Source organism: Odontesthes bonariensis, chromosome 2 (assembly GCF_027942865.1).
Source record: "Odontesthes bonariensis isolate fOdoBon6 chromosome 2, fOdoBon6.hap1, whole genome shotgun sequence".
NCBI lineage: Eukaryota > Metazoa > Chordata > Actinopteri > Atheriniformes > Atherinopsidae > Odontesthes > Odontesthes bonariensis.
This window is the reverse complement of record NC_134507.1, coordinates 25,129,754-25,150,849: the sequence shown is the minus strand read 5'-3', so window position 1 is coordinate 25,150,849 and position 21,096 is coordinate 25,129,754. Positions and strand designations below refer to the sequence as shown.

Sequence of the window (21,096 nt, the reverse complement as noted above, 5' to 3'; positions counted from 1 at the left end):
TAAAAGGAGGCATGGAGGACAGAGAAGGAGCTTTCCTGGATGATAATAATGATGTCTTGATTTTCTTCTTTCCCTGTTACAGCCTCCACTGAGGTCCTCTTCTCCTTTGATGTGGGTAACGGCCCGTTGGTGGTCAGAGTGAAAGCGGACGTCCCGCTGAATGATAGCAGGTGGCATCGCGTTCAAGCTGAGCGGAACGTGAAAGAGGCCTCGCTTCGCCTCGACCAGCTGCCTGCTGCCACGCAGGAGGCTCCCGCTGATGGACACATCCACCTACAGTTGAACAGCCAGTTATTCATTGGTGTGTATTCCTCTGACAAAACTTAGAAATGCAACTCAAAGCTGCCTTTTCATGCTGTCAAAAAGTTAAACAGTTGAATATGTAACAAACCATCAAACATGGTTTAGTGTTGATTTAGTAACACGATATTTCCCTTTTTACTCAACAATATTTCCTCTTTACTCGACGATATTTCCTCTTTTCTTTACGATATTTCCCTTTTTACTTAACAATATTTTCTCTACGATATTTCCTCTTTACTCGACGATATTTCCTCTTTTCTTTACGATATTTCCCTTTTTACTCGAAGATATTTCCCTTTTTACTCAACAATATTTTCTCTACGATATTTCCTCTTTTCTCTACGATATTTCCTCTTTACTCTACGATATTTCCCTTTTCACTCGACGATATTTCCTCTTTACTCTATGATATTTCCTCTTTTCTCTACAATATTTCCCTTTTTACTCAATGATATTTCCCTTTTTACTCAATGATATTTCCCTTTTTACTCAATGATATTTCCCTTTTTACTCAACGATATTTCCCTTTTTTCTCTACGATATTTCCTCTTTACTCTTTCACTCGCCATCTCTATTTTGATAATTTTTTCCCCCTCTTTTATCACAGTACTAACAGGGTGCTTTTGGGCTCCTGTGATGCATTTTTATTGGCTCCTGGGAGGTTTATGGTTTCACATCTTGACACCTGAAAGATGTTAATAGTAAAAAAAACTTAAACTTCCAACATATTGCAGTTCATGATTATTGATTCACATACTGTCAGATTTTTAAAAGCTTGATACATACTAATTATGTTTATAAATTGTACTATGACGTAAGTTTAAAAAAGTTGGAGGAAATCTCCTCAAATTGGTGGAAATGTCCAGTAAAATGTAGAAGTTTCCTGGCAGCTCCTGGTAAAATTCTGAGCCATGTTGTGAATCTCATCAACTCTACAGTCCTGGAAAGCTCATCATAACAGTCTTAAGGTTGCCAGTTTGGCAGTCTGAGACTATTATAATGTTTCAGAGCCTGAACCCTGAGGACAGTTGGGGGTTGTAAGGCAAGAAGTTGTAAAATTATATCTTGTGGAGTCAAAAAATTGTTTCATTTGTGCAAGACTAACAGCTTGCAAACCTTCAAGATATCAAAAATCAACACGGAGCTCTTTTTCTTGAAAATGTTTGTCTGCTCGGTTGAGTTTCTGTGTATCATCACTGTTTCAAACATCCAGTATACGAGTGGTGACGTACTTACTCCTGGAAGCACAGAATATCAAAGGTACCTGATGATAAAGATGATAAAGAAGAAAGATTCTTCCAGAATTATTACAAAGATCATATGATTTTAATTTTAGAAATGTAAAAAAGTTTTCACCCAGCCATCAGTTGTATTTTAAGAAGAGCATGAAGCATTGAGGCTGGAAAATGGACATAAATTAGATCAAAAACAAACTAAAAACATCTGTTTTACTGGAACAAGACGCGCGATCCTTCAAAAAGCTGGTGGAATTTAAGCAAAAAGAATGGACATGCTCCAATTATAACAAACTAAATATCAAGATTTACTGCTTTTTTGTCACTGATACCGTTAGGGAAAATATAAATCGGAAAACATTCTAAAGGAGACGAAAACTTTAACCACTTTCTCAAAAAAGACCTTAAAAAATCAACGAGTTGCATTCCTGCGGGTGACCCACAAAGGGAGATGAGAAGAAACATGCTGAAGTTTTTCTTTTGTTTGTCTTCAGGAGGCACCGCCTCCAGGCAGAAGGGCTTTCGGGGCTGCATCCGCTCCTTGCAGCTGAATGGCATCACCTTGGACCTGGAGGAGAGGGCAAAGGTCACCCCTGGGGTTCAGGCTGGATGTCCAGGCCACTGCAGCAGCTACGGCTCACTGTGCCAGAATCATGGTCGCTGTGTGGAGAGGACCAAAAGCTTCTCCTGTGACTGTGGCTCATCCGCTTACACTGGAGCCTTCTGCGACAAAGGTCAATCTCAGATACTCGTGTAGAGACGAGCAGCAGTCCAGCAGGCTGTAGTAGGCTATAAGAAACAGACAGTTTTTTTTTTTTACAGAAGTTACTTTTGAGAAAAAATATGCATGACTTGTAGCTTCTAAGCTCAGTTAACTCATATATGATAGTTAGCGAGGAGCCCAGAGATACCACGGATGCCAGCAAAATTATTCTACCCCTGTTGGGTGGGGAATCCAACAGGGGTTGAATATTGTTGACAGCTGTATGTCCTAAAGCAAAGTTAATTTGTATAGTTGAAACTGATGCATTAAGAAGGATGTAAATGCAGACTTGAGGGTTGGTTGAAGGTGCAGAACAAGCAAAACAAGGATGCTGCGAGGCAGGAAATCCAAAAGCTCAAAACTTTTAGAGCTTTTTCCAAAAACGTGTACTTTATAATCAGGATCCCTGCAGTCACATGCATCACATCTATATCAAACATCTGCCTATCTTAATCTACTGGAGTTTATCGAGACTAATTCTAATCTTTATTGCTTTGTTGTTGTCTTGGTTCGTAGATGTGAAGTGTCTTAATGTTGTAAATTACTCACATTACCTGCTGCAGTGAAACTGATCGACACGCTTCCTGTTGACTCCGTTATTTACATCATGGGAGGAACACTGAGTCATCACATCAGCAGAGTAACACAGCCTCGTGTGTATTCAATAATTAACAAGCCCAGCTGTGCACGTTGTTGGAGCTCCACAAGAATGTTTGCATGGAAAACCATATCTCCGACGCCTCACGTGTTCTAATTAGATAGAGAGCCAGATTTGGTGGGTTTTTATCACCTGTCAGCTGGTTTTCTGAGGCAGCTTTTGCTCCGGCTCACTAATTAACTGGCGTCAGTGCAACAGAAGCACCGCACTTATAAGTGTATGAATAACCCATAAGGGTCTTCTTCTGAGATTGGTTTTTACTCAGAGTCAGTCTGAAGGCATACTTTATGTACCATGTAAATTGGATGCAGATCATACTCGCCATGACAGATCATTGAAAATAACAGCGAGGAAGACCTGGAACTACATTTGCATTCTTTTACCTTCTGACTTGAGTATTGCATCTCGCTGTAATACATATCGAAAAACATGTGAAAAAAAAGGGTAAAAGTCAATATTCTATAATAAAAAACTAGAGATTTAACCCTTTGAATGGTTTTATTTCAAATTTATAGCTGTTTATAGAGACTGAGAAACATGTAACGGTGAACAGTTTGGTCAAGTTTGTCACACAATCCTCACTTTCAAACCATGCTTATGTTTCATAAAGTTATTTTTACATTCACTTTCTGGTCAGAATGGGTCAAGCTACACTTTACTTTTCACAGTTAAACATAAAAAAGCCCACCGCATTTTCAACCTGCCTGTTATTTCTTCAGTAAATGAGCTAACTTCTGTTTTAAATCAAAATATTTGACTTTCTCTCTACAGAGGTCTCAGTCATCTTCAAGCCGGGAACCTCCATCAGCTACGCTTTCAAGGAGCAGACGGGGAATGAGCCGAACAGGAGCAGAGGAGCCCTTCCTGCCTCCATCTTCTCTGACATGACCCTGAGAGCAGAGAACATCTCCCTGAGCTTCAGGACCAGCCAGAGTCCCGCTCTGCTCCTTTATGCTGGCTCCTCCCACAGAGAGTACCTGGCTCTGCTGCTCAATAAGCAAGGTGAGCGCTCCGACTCCCTTTATTTTGAATCTGGTGTGCAACTATCCTGCAACTAAGCGTTCAACCCGATAAATGTTGCATCATCATGAGGTGCTGCTGCCTTCTGAACAGTAAACTCACCAAGCAGTCTTTGTACATTTATATATCGGTGAAGGTAAAGTAGCCGAGCAAGTTTGACTTTTTTCTTTTGATTATGAGTGTGCTGAGTATCAATGAGACCGGAATAACGGTGAGAGAGAAATCAGACTATGTTGACCTATTGTATTCATCTAACCCATGGATGTCCAAAGTCAGTCCTCAAGGGCCACATTCCTGCAGGTTTTAGATGTTTCCCTGCTTTAACACACCTGATTCAGATTATATGGATCTCTCCAAAAGATTGTTAAGTTCAGCACAAGCCTGCTAATGATGCATTGAAGCTGCTCTCATTTACGTATTTTTCTGTTTCTTTTGTCAGGTGGCAAATGACTGAAAACCAGCCCATTAAAACGATGTGTCGGTTTCAGGCAGTTTGAATAGCACCATAAAATAATAAAAACACGTTTAAGCAAAGTGTGAACCTGAGAAGGTCAATTGCTGGATGGGGTTTTCCTCAGAGTTTTGGATCAATATATCTTAAAAGAGTCCAGAACTTCCTCCTTTCTTCACCAATACTTGCCACCACTTTTTATTTGTTTAGTCAGCTTGTCCAGACTTCAGCCAATAAAGACCCATGTGAAGGGTCACCTGCCTTGGGAAGACAAAAAGGATGATAAATCCAATATGAGCAGGACTCCACTGAGATTATTGGAAAATAATCTGTGATTTGGCTGCCTTATTAACCCAAAACTGGAAGAAGCCAATGGAAAGCAGGTTAATAGAGTTGCCATGGTGATCAGGTAGTCAAAGAAAACCACTATTAACTCAAGCACAGCACAACTAGCTCTGTTAGTAGTTTGTTTAATGTGCTGTTAAGCAGCGCTTCATGTTTGTCACCAAGTGTAGCCAAATGATTTCTTCAACTGTTGTGAAAACTGTGAACAGAGAGATTTAAGAAAATTCACCTTGGTTGTATCTTTGTTTGCAAAGATTTAGGAGCTATTCAGAGGCTACGCCGTTAAAAAGATATCTTTAGCAATCCTTCTTAAAGACAGTAATGTCTTTTAAAACTGGAAATAAAAGATAATTGTCTGGTAACTGATTGCATCGGTGCCTTTCATCTAGTTTCTAAGTCACTGCACCACTGAGCAGGTGTGGCTTAAAGAGCTCATACGAGCACACAGGTGCACCCTCCCTGCACGAAATTCACACTTCGGTGACAAGTTGTTGATGTTAAAGCACTGAAGGAGAATTAGTTTAATTTGCATGTCTATAAACAAATTCACCTCAGGTTAAGATACACCGGATCTGAAACTGAGCAGCAACAGAAGGGAAACAAGAAGTCGTGGGAATCTGTTGTAAAACTGTTCAGCTGACTTTTCACCACCTGCTGGCTGTCAGCAGTGCCGCTGGTGTTCATGAGCTCTGCGTAAACTCCTCACACTTGTTCATTGTGGTCATTACAGTGTGAACATACTTTCTTCTTTTTCCACTTAAGGCAAGTGTGTTTTAAATGTTAAAAATAATTATCATGTGTGGAAGTTGTGAATAATGCATTATTTAACAACTTTCTGCCTGCTGCTGTTACCGTGGACTGACATGATCTGTGGTTTTTGTGTTCTGTTTTTTCCTGTCTTTTGAGTTTCTTCATGGTGTTTTTATGAACCAATTTATTCTTTTGGTTCTGTTTCCCATCCTCAGTTCCCTGTCTGTTTTTTTTAGCTCCACTACCTTCACCTGTGTTCATTAGCTCAGCTGTACTCATTCAATAATCACTCTCCACAGCATATAGTCTCCTTCGAGTCTCTCAGTCTCAGATCATCGCTGTTACCATCTCATGCTTTCCTGATCTGTTCTGTTTCATGTCCATATTCATTATCAGGTCTTGTTGTTTCTTGTCTTATGTTTCTTCAGTTTTATTTTTCTGGCGTTCCAGCTGGTCTGTGACTTTTGTTAATTTTGTAATGAATTTGAAACACACTGTGGGTTCTTCTTATCCTCCAACGCCCATGACAACCACGGTCCTATACATTATCCCCTAAATAGGAAAGCACATAGAAATATATTGGGAAAAATTAACTGCTATTTCTGAATGTATATGGGTAAAAATGATGCAATTCCATTAATTCTAAAATCAAATCAAATTTATTTGTATAGCACATTTCATGTACAAACAATTCAAAGTGCTTTACATAAAATAAAAGCATTGCAGCAGGGAGTGGAAGAAGCATTAAAAATACATAAAAGAATATAAAGAGAAACAAATAAAATAATTTAAATGAATTTAAAAACAAGCAACAGTCTAGATAAGTTAAAATATATCGTGCAGATTTCATGCATAGACACATGAGAACAGAAATGTTTTTAACCTGGATTTAAAAATGTCTACATTTGGTGAAAGTTTAATCTCCACTGGCAGTTTGTTCCACTTGTTTGCAGCATAACAGCTAAATGCTGCTTCTCCATGTTTAGTCTGGACTCTGGACTGGACCAGCTGACCTGAGTCCTTGGATCTAAGAGCTCTGCTGGGTTTATATTCTCTGAACATATCACAGATGTATTTTGGGCCTAAACCGTTCTGGGATTTGTAAACCATCAGCAGGCTTTTAAAATCTATTCTGTGACTGACTGGAAGCCAGTGTAAAGATTTTAAAACTGCTGTGATGTGTTCAGATCTCTTAGTCCGGGTTAAAACTCTAGCAGCAGCGTTCTGGATGAGCTGCAGATGTTTAATGCTCTTTTTGGGAAGTCCAGTTAAAAGAGCATTACAGTAATCGAGTCTACTGGAGATGAATGCATGGATGAGTTTCTCCTGGTCTTTTGGGAGAGGAAACCTTTAATTCTGTTGATGTTTCTGAGGTGGTAAAAAGCGGCCTTGGTGACAGCTTTGATGTGGCTGCTGAAAGTCAGATCTGAGTCTATCAACACTCCGAGGTTACGAACTTGGTCAGTGATTGTAAGGGCCTGAGTCTCAAGATATTTACCAACGCTGACCCTCCTCTCTTTGCTCCCAAACAGAATGATCTCAGTTTTGTCTTCATTTAATTGTAGAAAATTCTCTCTCATCCAGGTGTTTATTTCCTCCAGACACTGACACAGTACGTCAGCTGGGCTGCAGTCGTCCGGTGACAGAGACACATAAAGTTGTGTATCGTCTGCATAACTGTGATAATTGATGTTAAAATTCTGCAATATCTGACCCAAAGGGAACATATCCAAGTTAAACAGAAGAGGTCCAAGAATTGACCCCTGGGGGACTCCACAAGTCATGGCCACTCGCTCAGATTCATAGCTGCCAATTGTAACAAAATAACTCCGGCCTTCTAAGTAGGACCTGAACCAGTTAAGGACCGCTCCAGAAAGTCCAACCCAGTTTTCCAGCCTGTGCAACAGGATTCTGTGATCTACAGTATCAAACGCAGCGCTGAGGTCCAACAGGACCAGGACTGAAACATTACCAGAATCAGTATTCAACCTGATGTCGTTTAACACTTTGACCAGAGCTGTTTCAGTGCTGTGATGACGTCTGAAGCCTGATTGAAACTTATCAAGACTTCCACTTTCATTCAGAAAGTCGTTGAGCTGGTTAAATACAACTTTCTCAATAATCTTGGATATAAAAGAGAGATTAGAGACAGGTCTGTAGTTGTTCATCATAGAGGCATCTAGAGTTCTCTTCTTTAGGAGTGGCTTAAAGGATAAGACCGGTTTTTTGACATTGGGCCCTTGATTTCACATTATAGCATGATGTTCTACTCACCCCTGCTTGTTGTTGAACATTTGGAGCTGTTCCGAAGATATTCGCGAGGCGTCTGGCTGCTCTCTTGAGATATTCGGCCATGAAACGGTTTCCTATGGGCAAGCTTATACAGGCACAAACTATGCTGTTTATAATTTATTAATTACTGTACATTAGCATTGATAACGTGGAGGTGCGTCGCTTACTTAAAAAAATCCGGGTTATTGTAATTTTGATTTTTTTTGTCGTAAAGTGGGTGTTACTGACGTCCTTGTCGTGCTACTACCACAGACAGCCCACAGACCTGCTGCCTATTTATTCATTCGGCTAAAATTCAAAATTAGTAACCCGGATTTTTTTAAGTAAGCGACGCACCTCCACGTTATCAGTGCTAGTGTAGAGTAATTAATAAATTATAAACAGCATAGTTTGTGCCTGTATAAGCTTGCCCATAGGAAACCGTTTCATGGCCGAATATCTCAAGAGAGCAGCCAGACGCCTCGCGAATATCTTCGGAACAGCTCCAAATGACCAACAACAAGCAGGGGTGAGTAGAACATCATGTTATAATGTGAAATCAAGGGCCCAATGTAAAAAAAACGGTCTTATCCTTTAATGGCAGCTGTCTTTAGTGACTTGGGAAAAATGCCTGATGCCAGTGAGCTGTTAACTATTCGTAGGAGATCACTTTCTACTGAGGTAAAAACAGTTTTTAAAAAGTCGGATGGTATTATGTCCAGAGAACAAGTTGTTGATTTCAGTTGCCCAACTGTTTCCTCTAGGATTTTTAAATCTACAATATTAAATTGTGACATAACGTCAGAGTTATTTCTAGGTTTTAGACACAGATTAGTTTTCTTGTTTGTCTGTTGCGTGAATGTTTTGTCTAATTGTTTTGATTTTTTTTGGCAAATTCGTTGCATTTCTCAGTGGAGAGGAGGTCTGGGTTTGACTGTTTAGGAGGATTTGTGAGTTTTTCAATCATAGCAAACAGAGTTGGAGAATTGTTGACATTCTTATTAATCATTTCAGATAAATGCAGCTGTCTGGCCTTGCACAGCTCATTGTTATAACTACGCAGGCTTTGTTTGTACAGCTCATAGTGAATCTGAAGCTTTGTTTTCCTCCACTTACGTTCAGCTTTCCTGCATTTTCTTTTCAGATTTTTGACCGTAGTGGTGTTTCTCCATGGGGTTTTCTGTTTGATCAAGGTGCTCTTGATTCTTATCGGTGCAACAGCTTCCATTACATTAAAAATTTTCAAGTTAAAATGATCCAGCATTCCTTCAACCGACTCTGCGCTCATTGTTGGTAACATAGCTATGGCCTCCCTAAACTGAGCACTTGTTTTCTCATTGATGTACCTCTTCTTAACTGAGAAGCTCGTTGTTTGAACATTCTGAGTAATATGTAAATCAAATAAAATACAAAAATGGTCAGACAAGGCCAAATCAATAACCACAACAGAAGAAATATCAGCACCTTTGGAAATGAGCAGGTCCAGAATGTGACCTCGAAGGTGGGTAGGTGCTGTTACATGTTGCCACAAACCAAACATGTCCAGCACAGAAGAAAATTCTTTGGCATTACCATCCGTGATATTATCTATGTGAATGTTAAAATCCCCGGTCAAGATAAAATGGTTAAAATCAGTGGAAATAACAGACAATAATTCAGAAAAATCATCAATAAAACTTGCACAGTATCCTGGAGATCTGTAAATGATTAAGAACAGGATTTTAGGAACAACCTTTAAAATAAAACTAAGATATTAAAAAGAAGTGAATTCACCAAATGAGATCTCTTTACACTGGAATGTATCTTTAAATAAGGCAGCTTCTCCACCACCTTTCCTCCCATTTCGGCATTTATCCATAAAACTAAAGTTTGGGGGGGCTGCTTCATTAAGAACAGTAGCACTTGTGCTCTCTGTTAACCATGTTTCTGTCCGAAAAAGAAAATCTAAATTGTGTGAAATTATGAAGTCATTAACTAACAGTGACTTATTGGACAGAGATCTAATATTAAGTAAGGCTAGCTTTGTGGAGTTTACACTGGTCTCTGTTGTATTCTGAGTTGTACGTGGTACCGTTAACAGATTAGATAGATTCACCCAGCAGGCTGACTGTTTTCGATTCCTTCTTTTACTAACTAATACAGGAATCCTATTGGGCCCCAGCTTGTTCTCAGAACAGCTGTCAGAAGAAAGCTCATCCTTTGTTTTTTTTGCTCATTGAGACTATAAATTAAACAGGTCCTCCTTTTTGTTACAGTTCCCCTGCTAACTTTGAACTCTGGGCTACACTTTTGTTTGAAATGTGCTTTATAAATAGAGTTGAGTTCAGTTTTTTTTTAACTGAACAACTTTTAAACTTCTTTTGAATTCCGTAAATAAACCTCAACAATACATTTTTTTTTATCTTCTAACATCTCCTGTCAGTCTGATCTGACTTTAATATCCATTTAAGAGTTAAATAAAGAGTAATCAGTATTTCCCACCTTTACAATATCGACCTGTGTGTTACTGTGATTAACTTTTATGCTATGAAACACAGACATTTTAGAGGTGTGGTGGTGTGGAGAACAGCAGCTCTTTAAAAGGTATTGCCTTAAGACAAGCATCCACGGTATTCCTCATCTTTCTTGTCTGGTGTGTTTTTTTTTCTGAATGGGAGATTGATCCGAGCACATGTATGGATTTGACATTCAGTCCAGGCATTCACATTTGCAGTGAACCTCTGTGGACGGGCACATATGATGAAATTCATGTCATATATGTCACACAGATGAGCGGATGCAGAAACCATGAACTGGTTTCTTTTTTTTTTTTTGTGATGGATATATAAGTAACAAAAAATATTTGAGGCTATAAAAGAGAGGTTGCATGTGGTTAAAAGAGAACAGAACAGTGAAAATAAATTATCAATTAATTTGACAACTTTAAAGCTAATGCAATTTAAATAGTCAAAACTGGGCCATGTTTATTATTTGCTCTGTGTTTATCCAATTCATTATCATTTCAGTAAAGTAGCTTCTTGACAAAAAATTATATTAAAATGAAATAGAAACTGAAGTCATGAAAATGCTAACAAATAGATGCTAATGCTAACAGTAGAATGAATTCAATTGCAGAGCAGAGTGATAAACTGCTACTGACTGGATAAACATGGCATTTTACGCTGCCTGAACGATAACGTTGGAAGTGGAGGCGACTACTAGCCTATTTTGTCTTCAGTGATTTGTGATGTGTGTGCAGACAAGCTGGAGGTAAGGTACAGACTGGACAGTGGCAAACATGCAGAGATCCTGAGGAGCAAAGTGAGGAACCTCGCTGACCGACAGCTTCATTCTGTGACCATCAGCAGAGTGGCAGATGCAGTCTCTGTGCAGGTAACACACATAAAAACACTCCAGAAGCAGTGGCGGCTCCTCCATAGGGACGATTTGTGCGACGCACTACCAAACACAGAGTTTTTTTTTTTTTTAATCTAGTTGCTAAGGCGGGACTGATCTGCTGTAGGCAAACTGGTTGTATATGTCATTGTCCAATCAGATTAAGGTCGCGCCTGGTGTTGCCACGCCCATTTGGGGCGATTTCTGTCAGGGTCGAATTTGCACCTGGAAGCTCCCAATGACATGAATGGTGCGTCAGTTTTTTTTCAAAAATCCTGCTCCCAATGCATTTTCTATGAGGGTATATGTGCTCGCACAAACGATGCACAACGTGCTTTCGTCATATGTCTGTTGCTGCGCGGGACCATGAACATTCAACGTTGTTGTTGTAACATTGTGGTTTTCAATAAAAAAAAATAAAAAAAAAAACATTCTACGAAGAAGATGGCGAGTGTCGAGTGCAACAATACGGTAGTGTTTCTGAAAGAAGTACCCTTTAGTCGTTGTACTAATGCGGAGAAGGAAGTTTGGAAGAATTTTGCGGGATTTTCGGGCTCGCCTTGCGAGGCAAAGATGAAACCCAGGCCTCCACCAACCCTGCTATTTTTCCAGGTAGTATTTGATGTAGCTAAATAACTTACCCTTTTGTGCTCAGTCATTGACTTGTAATGATTTAAATCTTTTATATAATGTTGACAATGATAGCAGAATGTATAATGCCACGTTCATTGTTAATGGTGCAGTATTATATTTAAAAAGAGAGAAATCTCACATAAGTAAGCTGCACTTAACCATGTTTGACAATTGGTTATGCTTTTCTAAGTCATATTTTCCAAAACTTCAATAAACACTTGACTTGGATTTATATGCTGTCATTTTAATTACATTCTTTAGAATGAAAATTGAATGAATCTTATCATTAAGAGCTTATGTGTTTACTTATTTCATAGAATCCTGGTACAATATGAGGAAAATAAATAAATAATGGTTAAGGTGTAATATTAACTGATTGGCAAATTATGCAAAAAATAACAAAAAATTATTAAAAATTATTACAATAAATTATGCTACCTAGACAAATATACCTCAGTCCTATGGACTTTTATGGTACTTATGGACATAACGGGGGGAAATTGCAGAGTCACTTTGGTTATTTGGCAGACCAAATAACCCCTCGACTCTGCGTTGTGTTTATTTTACGGAAGACAAGGAGTTTCTGGACGATTGGACATTTTATTTCCTGTGTGGGAACATAACAGGTTTGCATCAGTGCAATCGGTTCAGCTTCGCACAGCACACTCTGATGCAGCTTTCACAGACTGGAAATTGCACTACCTAAAAAAAATGTCTGGAGCCGCCACTGTCCAGAAGTCTTCATCCTGCCCCAGCGTTTGTTCTCTGCTGCATCTCTGCCAGTCGGCTTCAGCAAGCAGCAGGAGACGTGTGTAATGAATCCTGTGCTGCATGTGGTTGTCAGCTTGAAAACACATCTCAAACTGCTTTTTCTCACATGTTCAAGTCCACAATATCAAAGATTAAAATCCCAGCAAAAGAACTCAGGACACACATTTAAATCTTATGTCCTGGTAGTACAGAAACCAGAAAAAAAATAAATAAATCTAAAGCAGGCATCTGTTTAAATGTGTAAAAATGCTACATGAAAATGATTAATTGAGTTGTGAAATTTGTTGCTCTGTAGCATAAACCTACAGTGATGTTTAGATGTTTCTTTAAAGGTTTAGTTTTTAATAGACACCTTTCATTTTATTCCAGATTGACCAGAATGAAAGAGAAGACTTTAACCTGACATGTGATGTCGAATTCAGTGGCAAAAGGTCACTGATTCTTGGAAAAGTGCACAGTAAGTGGGACGGCTTCATAAACCAGACGAGGCTTTTCAGCCTGTGGAGCTTTCAGACTCATTTCAGGGACGTTCTACTTTATCAGACAATGTTTAAAAGTTTCATCATGATGGTCCCATCAACGGAAATGCTGCCATTTTGAACATAACATTTAAAAGAACAAATAGAAAAGTGGCAGGAGATTAATCTGGCCTCAGTTCACCCTCCAGTTGGATATTTTTACACACAAGCAGCGATTAAAATTCCTATTCTAACTAATTACCACACAGCCTGCTCTACCTGATGCTCGAGTTCACTCTTTATTTCATATTTAGGGCTCTGTGTGCCCTGAAATCAATATTTCACAGCACAAAAAGACTGAACTACTTAGCAGCTAATGCATGATTCCATTCAGTGGAGGATAAAAAGGATTATTGAGGAAGTTAAGCTCTGCTCCATAAACACGATCGATGTTAACAGTTCATAATACCAAGCATTAACTGTAGTTTTTATCAGGCGATCTGCTGGTCAATGATGCATTTAACCCACTGAGAACTGCTGAGACATTGAATTTTTCCACATTTAGATGGCTTCCGTTGTCTTAATAGGTTCAAATTCTCAGACTATTCTCCTTCAGCCATTTTTTAAGCTGTAACAGGCACAGTATATAAATGGCTTGACATACACAAGGATGCACTCTTGGGAGACTAAGGATGCTTCGCTGACTCTTTCAGTTCATACCTAAAGTATATTACATCATCACTGAACCAATAATCCAGCCTATATTTAGTGTGATGAATACCTGCCATGTTAGAGTCAGTGTACAGTGCATAAGGGTTTAACACTGCATTAAAGGCTGGTCAAACATATACAAAAATACTGCTGAAATGTCCAGAAGAGATGAAAAATCCTGGTGATTTCAGTACAAAAATAGAACTTCTTCTTGTTTTCTTTTTGCATCACGTTCCAGTTAAACAGACTGGTATTGATTTTGTTTGAATTAGTTTTTTTGTGGTTGTCTTATTTGGATGCACCCTCAGAGACAAGCAAATAAATGTGTTATTAAGAAGGGAAGCTTGGCCACACTGACCCGGGTGTAGCGCCTCTACAGAAAACTCATAAGATATAATGCTGCTTTTAATCAGCATATCCATACTTTGATATATGACTATGTGGTTATTTTTTAGTAAAAATCAGACTGGCAGTTATGTGGTTGTGTCTGCAGGAAACATCCAAACACTTTAAGCTTTTTATCATAAAACATCTTGCTTTCTCTGTCCTCTTTTCAGACTCCAGTGACTTGGATCCAGAACTGGCTCGGCTTGGCTCCTCGGGTTTCACAGGCTGTCTCTCTGCTGTTCTTTTTAACTCCATCAGCCCTCTGAAAGCTGCCCTGTTTCATCCGAACAGCAGCCCTGTCGCTGTCACTGGCCCACTGATCCAGTCCGTATGTGGCTCTACTTCAGCCAGCACATATGCAGCAGAAACCACACACCAACAACCAGGTCAGAGGGAAACTTTCTTGCTTTCTTCAGAGCCATTCTCAACAGCATTGCTCAACAGCCCTTTCCATCAGTTTACAACGCAGTGGGTCTTTTTGACGGATAGTGCAGTGTTTGTTTTTCAACAGCTAACATGATCTGTGCAGGGAGGTCAGAGGGGAGGAAGGGGATCATCACCCGACAATAAAGACAGAGTCTGTCAGCTGTGGTGACTGCAGCTTCCTCCACACAAGCAACCCAGTGGACAGAAAACTAGAGACTGAGGCTTAAACAAATGTTTCGTTAGAGAAGTGTTTGACCACATTGATAAGGTTCATGCACGAGCACACATTTTCTCACAAGGCTCGGAGATGTAGACATTAATGCCCTTTTTGTAGGCGGTTATGTCCGGTCCCTGAGATGATTATATTCATGATGAGACCTTCAGGTTTTTAAAGCTGTTATGACACCGGGTTAATAGCCAGATGATGAGGCTGTTCAAACCAGGGAAAATATCGCTGCCCTGCTCTGGGATCTAATAGTCCTTACGGTACACAGTTACTTTGCATCGTCTCAGTTAAGCATCTCTCTGCAGCACTTCAGTTCATATTTTTTGGATCAGAAATGACCTTCTTTTCCCATGTCTCTCTCATGTGTTTTATGCCTTGCTTTCTCTGAGTACTGTCTGTCCCTGTTTTTCTCCTCTTCTGATGTCTATTTTCTACTTTTATTCTGTTCTTCAGGCCAGTCTGAGTCGGTGGGAGCAGGTCAGCCTTTAGTGAATGCCATCAGGAGTGACTCAGCTCTCATTGGAGGTACTTTAGCAGCACTTTGTTTCAGTGTCACACCGGTTTTATCATCGACCACGAGACAGAAACGATGTGATTATTTGTTTTCCTATCAGGTCTCTTTATTTGGATTTTTTCTGGGTTTGAACTGACAGTGAAAAGATGTTTAAAACGTTGTTTTTTCTGTCTGAGCAAATGCAGGGAAACACAACTAATTAGAATACAAATTACTAGGAGTGCATGAGAGTAAATTACCAAACTGCACAACTAATGACAGAACAAAACAATCTGATTCATGTTGCTTAAAACAGGATCCATGGCAGAAGTATGATTTCAGTAGGATTCTGCTCAAACTAACACGCTGCTTTTAGTGAAACTGGATAAGACTGGAGCATGAGCAAAGGCAGAACCTGTTCAATTCTGGTGCAGATCCAGATCACTTCCTTTAACATTAAGATAGAGCTTTTGCCTTTGTGTCCAGTTTAGTTCTTCAGCTGCAGTTCGTCTTATTTTAAAAGACGCCACAGATCACTGAAGTGTAATCTACGTGAAAAAACACCTGCTTTCAAAGTCCAAACTTTCTGCTCCCACTGACATCACATATTTAAGTGTGCTGGCATCATGCGAGGGCAGAAATCAGGCTTCAGACGGGCCCAGCATTCAGCAGTTTAGCCTGTTTCTCAAAAGATTTGTCACTTTTAGAAGAAGATTTCAATTGGACTGCATTTTGGCCCCCAGACCAAACTAAAACGTGTTGCTAACCTTTCAAGTTAAAAGAGGTAAATATACCCGGTGCAGTAATGAAAGTTCCTTGTCAGTTCACTCACACCACATTTAACATCTACCCACACGTTTCCAGTTCTGGGTAATATACTCTCCCCAGCTCTGTGCTTAACACTTGGCAAGGTGCTCCTTTTATCAAATGCTGCTCAGTTCCTTTTTTTCAGATATTTTGGGTATATTTTAAATTCCTTGGTCCAAACTCTGCTCCCGGTTACCTTTTGAGGACATTTCCATCCAGACCGTGTCTGTGCATATTAATGCTACATTAAACTGCAACCCGGTATTATTACAATGGCTCATGGTACAGGTTGTAAAATTGTGACACGTGTTGGTTTTTTCTTCTTTTATAATCGGTTCTGTCGAGGTTCATTTTCCAGATAGAAATACTCAAAGTTTATCTTAAATGTGAGGTCGAAGGTGATCTTTCATCGAGAACACGAGGACAACGACGAGGAAGTTATTCCACTTATTCCAAAGTGATATTCAACCATGGTTTAGTTTTCAGTCACTGTGCACCATTATTTAAACTTACTGCCTTTTTTAGAGGCTGTTTGGTTAATGCTCGTAGCCTTTTCACTGCTTCATTGTCTTTAATGTAAGATTCTTGTGTTTTGTGCTGTAGAATATAATAAGAAATGTTCTTTCTTTAAGAGATTATCTGAAAATTTAAGGACAAGATGACAAATTTAAACCACCAAATTGATCAATTATCATATGAAGTTTGGTTTGGTTCGTAGCAAAATATAGAAAATATATCAAACCTCAATATCTTGAAATTAAATTGACTACTTTGGTTTGGTAAAAGAAATAAATGTTGATGTAATTTCTTGAATCAAACAATAGGAACCATGTAAAGTAGATTTCTGGCCCTTAGAGCAGCTGTAACTTTGGCCTTTTCTCTGCTGCGCAGGTGTGATAGCTGTGGTGATCTTCGTGATGGTGACTGCATTAGCCATTTTGGCCCGATTCCTCTACAGAAGGAAGGGAACGTGTCGGAGCCAGGAGGTAAAAACAGTAAAACCAGAGGACACCCCTGGGCCTCCATTCGGCAGCCAGACCGGCTCGCAGCACGGTCCGACTGAGAGCCAGAAGGAATATTATATTTAGGGGGATGCTTTCTGCCGCTGTGATAATGGAGCTGAGGGGGAGATGGACAGAGATGCCTTGTCAATCCTCAGTGCTTTACACAACAAACAGAGCCAGAACAGTGGCTCAACACAACAGGAGGACACAAACCCAACCACAAACTTCTGTCTTCTTTCTGTTTGTTTTTGCTTCTGTAGTTGTATTTTTATGCTGTTGGAAAATGGTTCAAAAACAAAGTGTTAAAATAATAATGTGTCAGTAGTCAGTAGAAAGCTTGTGGGTAGATAATTATGTAAATCTTAAGATTGTGCGTTTATACCAAACAGTTTTTTCTCCATCTTTGTGAAATTATTAAAGAAATAATAGGTTTTTTTTCTATTAAGTTGTTTATATCAAACCTTCTAGTTGGATCTGGGAGGACGTGAATATTGAATGTTTACAGTTGTGAGCCAGGAAGTCTTGTTAAATTGATTTCCTGTTGGTTTTCAGGTTTTTTTTTTTATTTGTTCGTTCACAATGAATACCTCTCATTTTCCTGGAATGTCTTTGTGTTTATGTGCATACTAATGCCGACCCTGCTTTACTCCCTGATTGGTTTGATCAGCCACTATGTACTCTTCTCTGATCTGTCACATCCCATCACCGGTCATTGCTCTGATGTTTCACCACCTCCTCTGAAGTATTTTCTGCTACTGCACAATCTACCAGTGTGCACGTGTCCACTGTATCGGTCATTCGATGATTGTTTTCAGGTGTCGGGGTATAGATTAATCGATCGAGTTTACATGTGAAACTGAGCTAAACTCAGACTACAGTTACAGCTCAGCTTGGCCATTTCCTTGGACCACTGTCCTGTAAAAAATCTGTCTCTTTCTCTGTGTTAGATCATCACACATGTAAGTATAGCCGAAGTCACTGCACAGACGTCGTCTTTAGGTTTGAATGGTGATTTTATCAGATGATAAGTGAAGGTTGTAAAATCAGAATTTGATTAGAACACAGTGACAGTGTGGAAATGTTTTAAATGACAAATAGTCTTAATGGGCTAATACGTTTCTGACACGTTTCGCCGTTGGGAATCTGGCTGAACTTTGTCCAGTTTTGAGAAGCCTGATTTTTTTTAACTTTTTCAGTGAGAGTAACATGTTTACAGGCATTTTAAAGGTCCAGGTTAATACGCTTAATACAGATTTTGGCCCTGTTGTTTTCTGTAGATTTGTGGGAGAAAGAGAAAAGTATTAAGATTAATTAAGCAGATTGATTTTATAAGCCTTTACTGAATAAAAACTCAACTTTTGCATTTAACTTGGCTGTTAATAGTTGCCATGGGAGGCACTTTAGCACGAGTACAGAAAGAGATTCTTCATTCATGTAGATTTATTTAGAATGCCAGAAGAAGACACAATTAGAACATGTTGATTGTCAACCCACTTTACTCTTAATCTACTGGCAACCTTAACCTTCATCTGAAAGCAGTCATACAGTAGCTGCTGCACTGAAACTTGTAACATTAACAAATAGCCGAGAGGCTCCGCAAGCAGCGACATGCTAGTAGGTTTATATTTATTTTCTGGACTCATAGACGTTTACAGATATTCCAGGGTGGACAGTAGGCAATGGAGGAAGTTGGCTGTTGGGTAATTCCAAAAGGTTCTCCTTTTTGTTGTTGGTAAACTTTAAATATCCACTATGTAGTATGTGGTCACATCTAATGGCGGAAATGACACATTTCAGCCCTGGGTTTGTGGTGCCTGTAAAAAGAAAAGGAAAACAACCTTAAAGACCCACTCTGAAGTCAGTTTTTGGTTGCTACATCCTTCAACAACAGCCCCAATTTTTATTTTCAGTATATATGCAATGAACATCTTGTGTATATATATATAGTATTTCATTCCATTTCTGCCAATAGATTGACCTAAATGTGACACTTGCTGCCTGGTCCTGGGCCCTGAAAACAATAAATTTGAATCTTTTTAAACTGAAGAGCACCGTATGACGCTCATGTGAAAGAATGATGTTTACTTATGAAATTAGACGTTACTTAATCGTTGATAAAATAAAAAAGATGATTAAGGTGCAGAGTTTTGTTGATCCATCCATCTCCCATGACCTGATCCAAACACAAATCCTCAGCTCTGGAGGTGTTATTACAATGAAACATAATAAACTGCAAACCTTTTTTTTATGGTATGATGGCATTAGATTTTTAATGCTACGAATAATTGTCTTTTTAAGTTGGTGTTGATTTATTTATCTTTTTTCAAACTTTGATTTGCTGAATTATCTGTTTAGAACTGCTGTGAACAGGTAAAGTCTATTGTAACATCTCACTAAGAAGTCTTTAAAATGGATGCTCAGAGTGGTTTTTAAACCCCAACATCTTTTAGGATGTGGATGCAAAGATGAAGTCCTAAACAGACACTGTTAATAGTTTTATCAGTCAGTCTGGGGACACTGGGGCGGCTTTATAAAGTCTAAATTGTTTACAAATTGTCAGATTAAAATGGATTCTGTTCTGAGGGGTTTGGTTTCTCTGGTGGAAGCGCTTCAGCGATGATTTTTTATGGGATTGTAATGCCAATGAGTGCAATTTAGTGCAGTTGGATTTTGATGTGTACAGTTATTTTCGTGACAAATGGTTCAGTTCTGTGGAAATAAAATAAGTGATCTTCTTACGGTTTGTTTGTCTTTTGGCTGATTTCCAACATTGCATCTTTAACCCGTATAACCCGGCTTTTTTCTGCTGCCCTGGCATTCCCTTCTTTTCCAAGCTGTCATAGCTTTCACTTTATTAATGACGTCATTGCTTTGGTCCAGGGGTGTTGCTTTCTTATCCAGCCAATCAGTCTCTTTCCCATCCTTTAAAATCTCACTTCAGCTGTCTTTCTCCCTTTAGACTGCACACCGCGTACCCCAACTCCACCTTTTCAGCTTTCCCAACATAGAGGAGGCCAGCCACCAGCATCTAGTCTCCAGGGTCTTTTCTGTCATCCATCATGTCACATTATGCCTTGATGCTGTTCCAGAGTCATTTCATTTCATTCATTCCTTAATGAAGTGGTAATGTAGTCACTGTCTATGCTCACAATATTCCAGTTGCTGCTAAGTCCTGTCTCAGATCTGCCATCTAACCCAGAGCTGGTACACAGCAGAAGCAAGGCCGAGTGAGAAGTGATCTTCCTCACCGCGGGCACTGCTAACCCCGGAAATGCTGGGTTAGTTGGGAACTGGCCGGAAAAGGGTGGAATGCCCTCTCCGGGTCGGGAATGAGATCCTTCCCCAAGTGGAGGAGTTCAAGTATCTCGGGGTCTTGTTCACGAGTGAGGGACGAATGGAGCAGGAGATTGACAGACGGATCGGTGCGGCGTCTGCAGTGATGCGGGCTCTGCACCGGCCCGTCGTGGTGAAGAAGGAGCTGAGCCAGAAGGCGAAGCTCTCGATTTACCGGTCAATCTATGTTCCTACCCTCACCTATGGTCACGAGCTGTGGGTAGTGACCGAAAGAACGAGATCGCGAATACAAGCGGCCGAAATGAGTTTCCTCCGCAGGGTGTCTGGGCTCTCCCTTAGAGATAGGGTGAGAAGCTCGGTCATCCGGGAGGGGCTCGGAGTAGAACCGCTGCTCCTCCGCATCGAGAGGAGTCAGATGAGGTGGCTCGGGCATCTGGTGAGAATGCCTCCTGGACGCCTCCCCGGTGAGGTGTTCCAGGCCCGTCCCACTGGGAGGAGGCCCCGGGGAAGACCCAGGACACGTTGGAGAGACTATGTTTCTCGGCTGGCCTGGGAACACCTCGGGGTCCCCCCAGAAGAGCTGGAGGAAGTGGCCGGGGACAGGGACGTCTGGGTCTAAATGCTCAAGCTGCTGCCCCCGCGACCCGATCCCCGGACCAGCGGAAGATGATGGATGGATGGATGGAATTGGGAACTATTGTAGCAAAGTCTCTGC

General features: G+C 40.0%; 1 protein-coding gene across 1 annotated transcript in view; it reads left to right on the top strand.

Moving 5' to 3' along the window:
- LOC142397121 (contactin-associated protein-like 4) overlaps nt 1-19,776 on the top strand; it is an 86,808-nt gene extending 67,032 nt beyond the window's left edge. The window contains exons 17-24 of the mRNA XM_075480470.1: nt 83-301; nt 2,033-2,272; nt 3,731-3,961; nt 11,035-11,168; nt 12,945-13,032; nt 14,302-14,517; nt 15,237-15,308; nt 16,975-19,776. Of these exons, the coding sequence (XP_075336585.1) occupies nt 83-301; nt 2,033-2,272; nt 3,731-3,961; nt 11,035-11,168; nt 12,945-13,032; nt 14,302-14,517; nt 15,237-15,308; nt 16,975-17,171 (1,397 nt within the window). The 3' untranslated portion in view covers nt 17,172-19,776. The remainder of the gene's footprint in view (nt 1-82; nt 302-2,032; nt 2,273-3,730; nt 3,962-11,034; nt 11,169-12,944; nt 13,033-14,301; nt 14,518-15,236; nt 15,309-16,974) is intronic.
- The last annotated feature ends 1,320 nt before the right edge of the window (nt 19,777-21,096 follow it).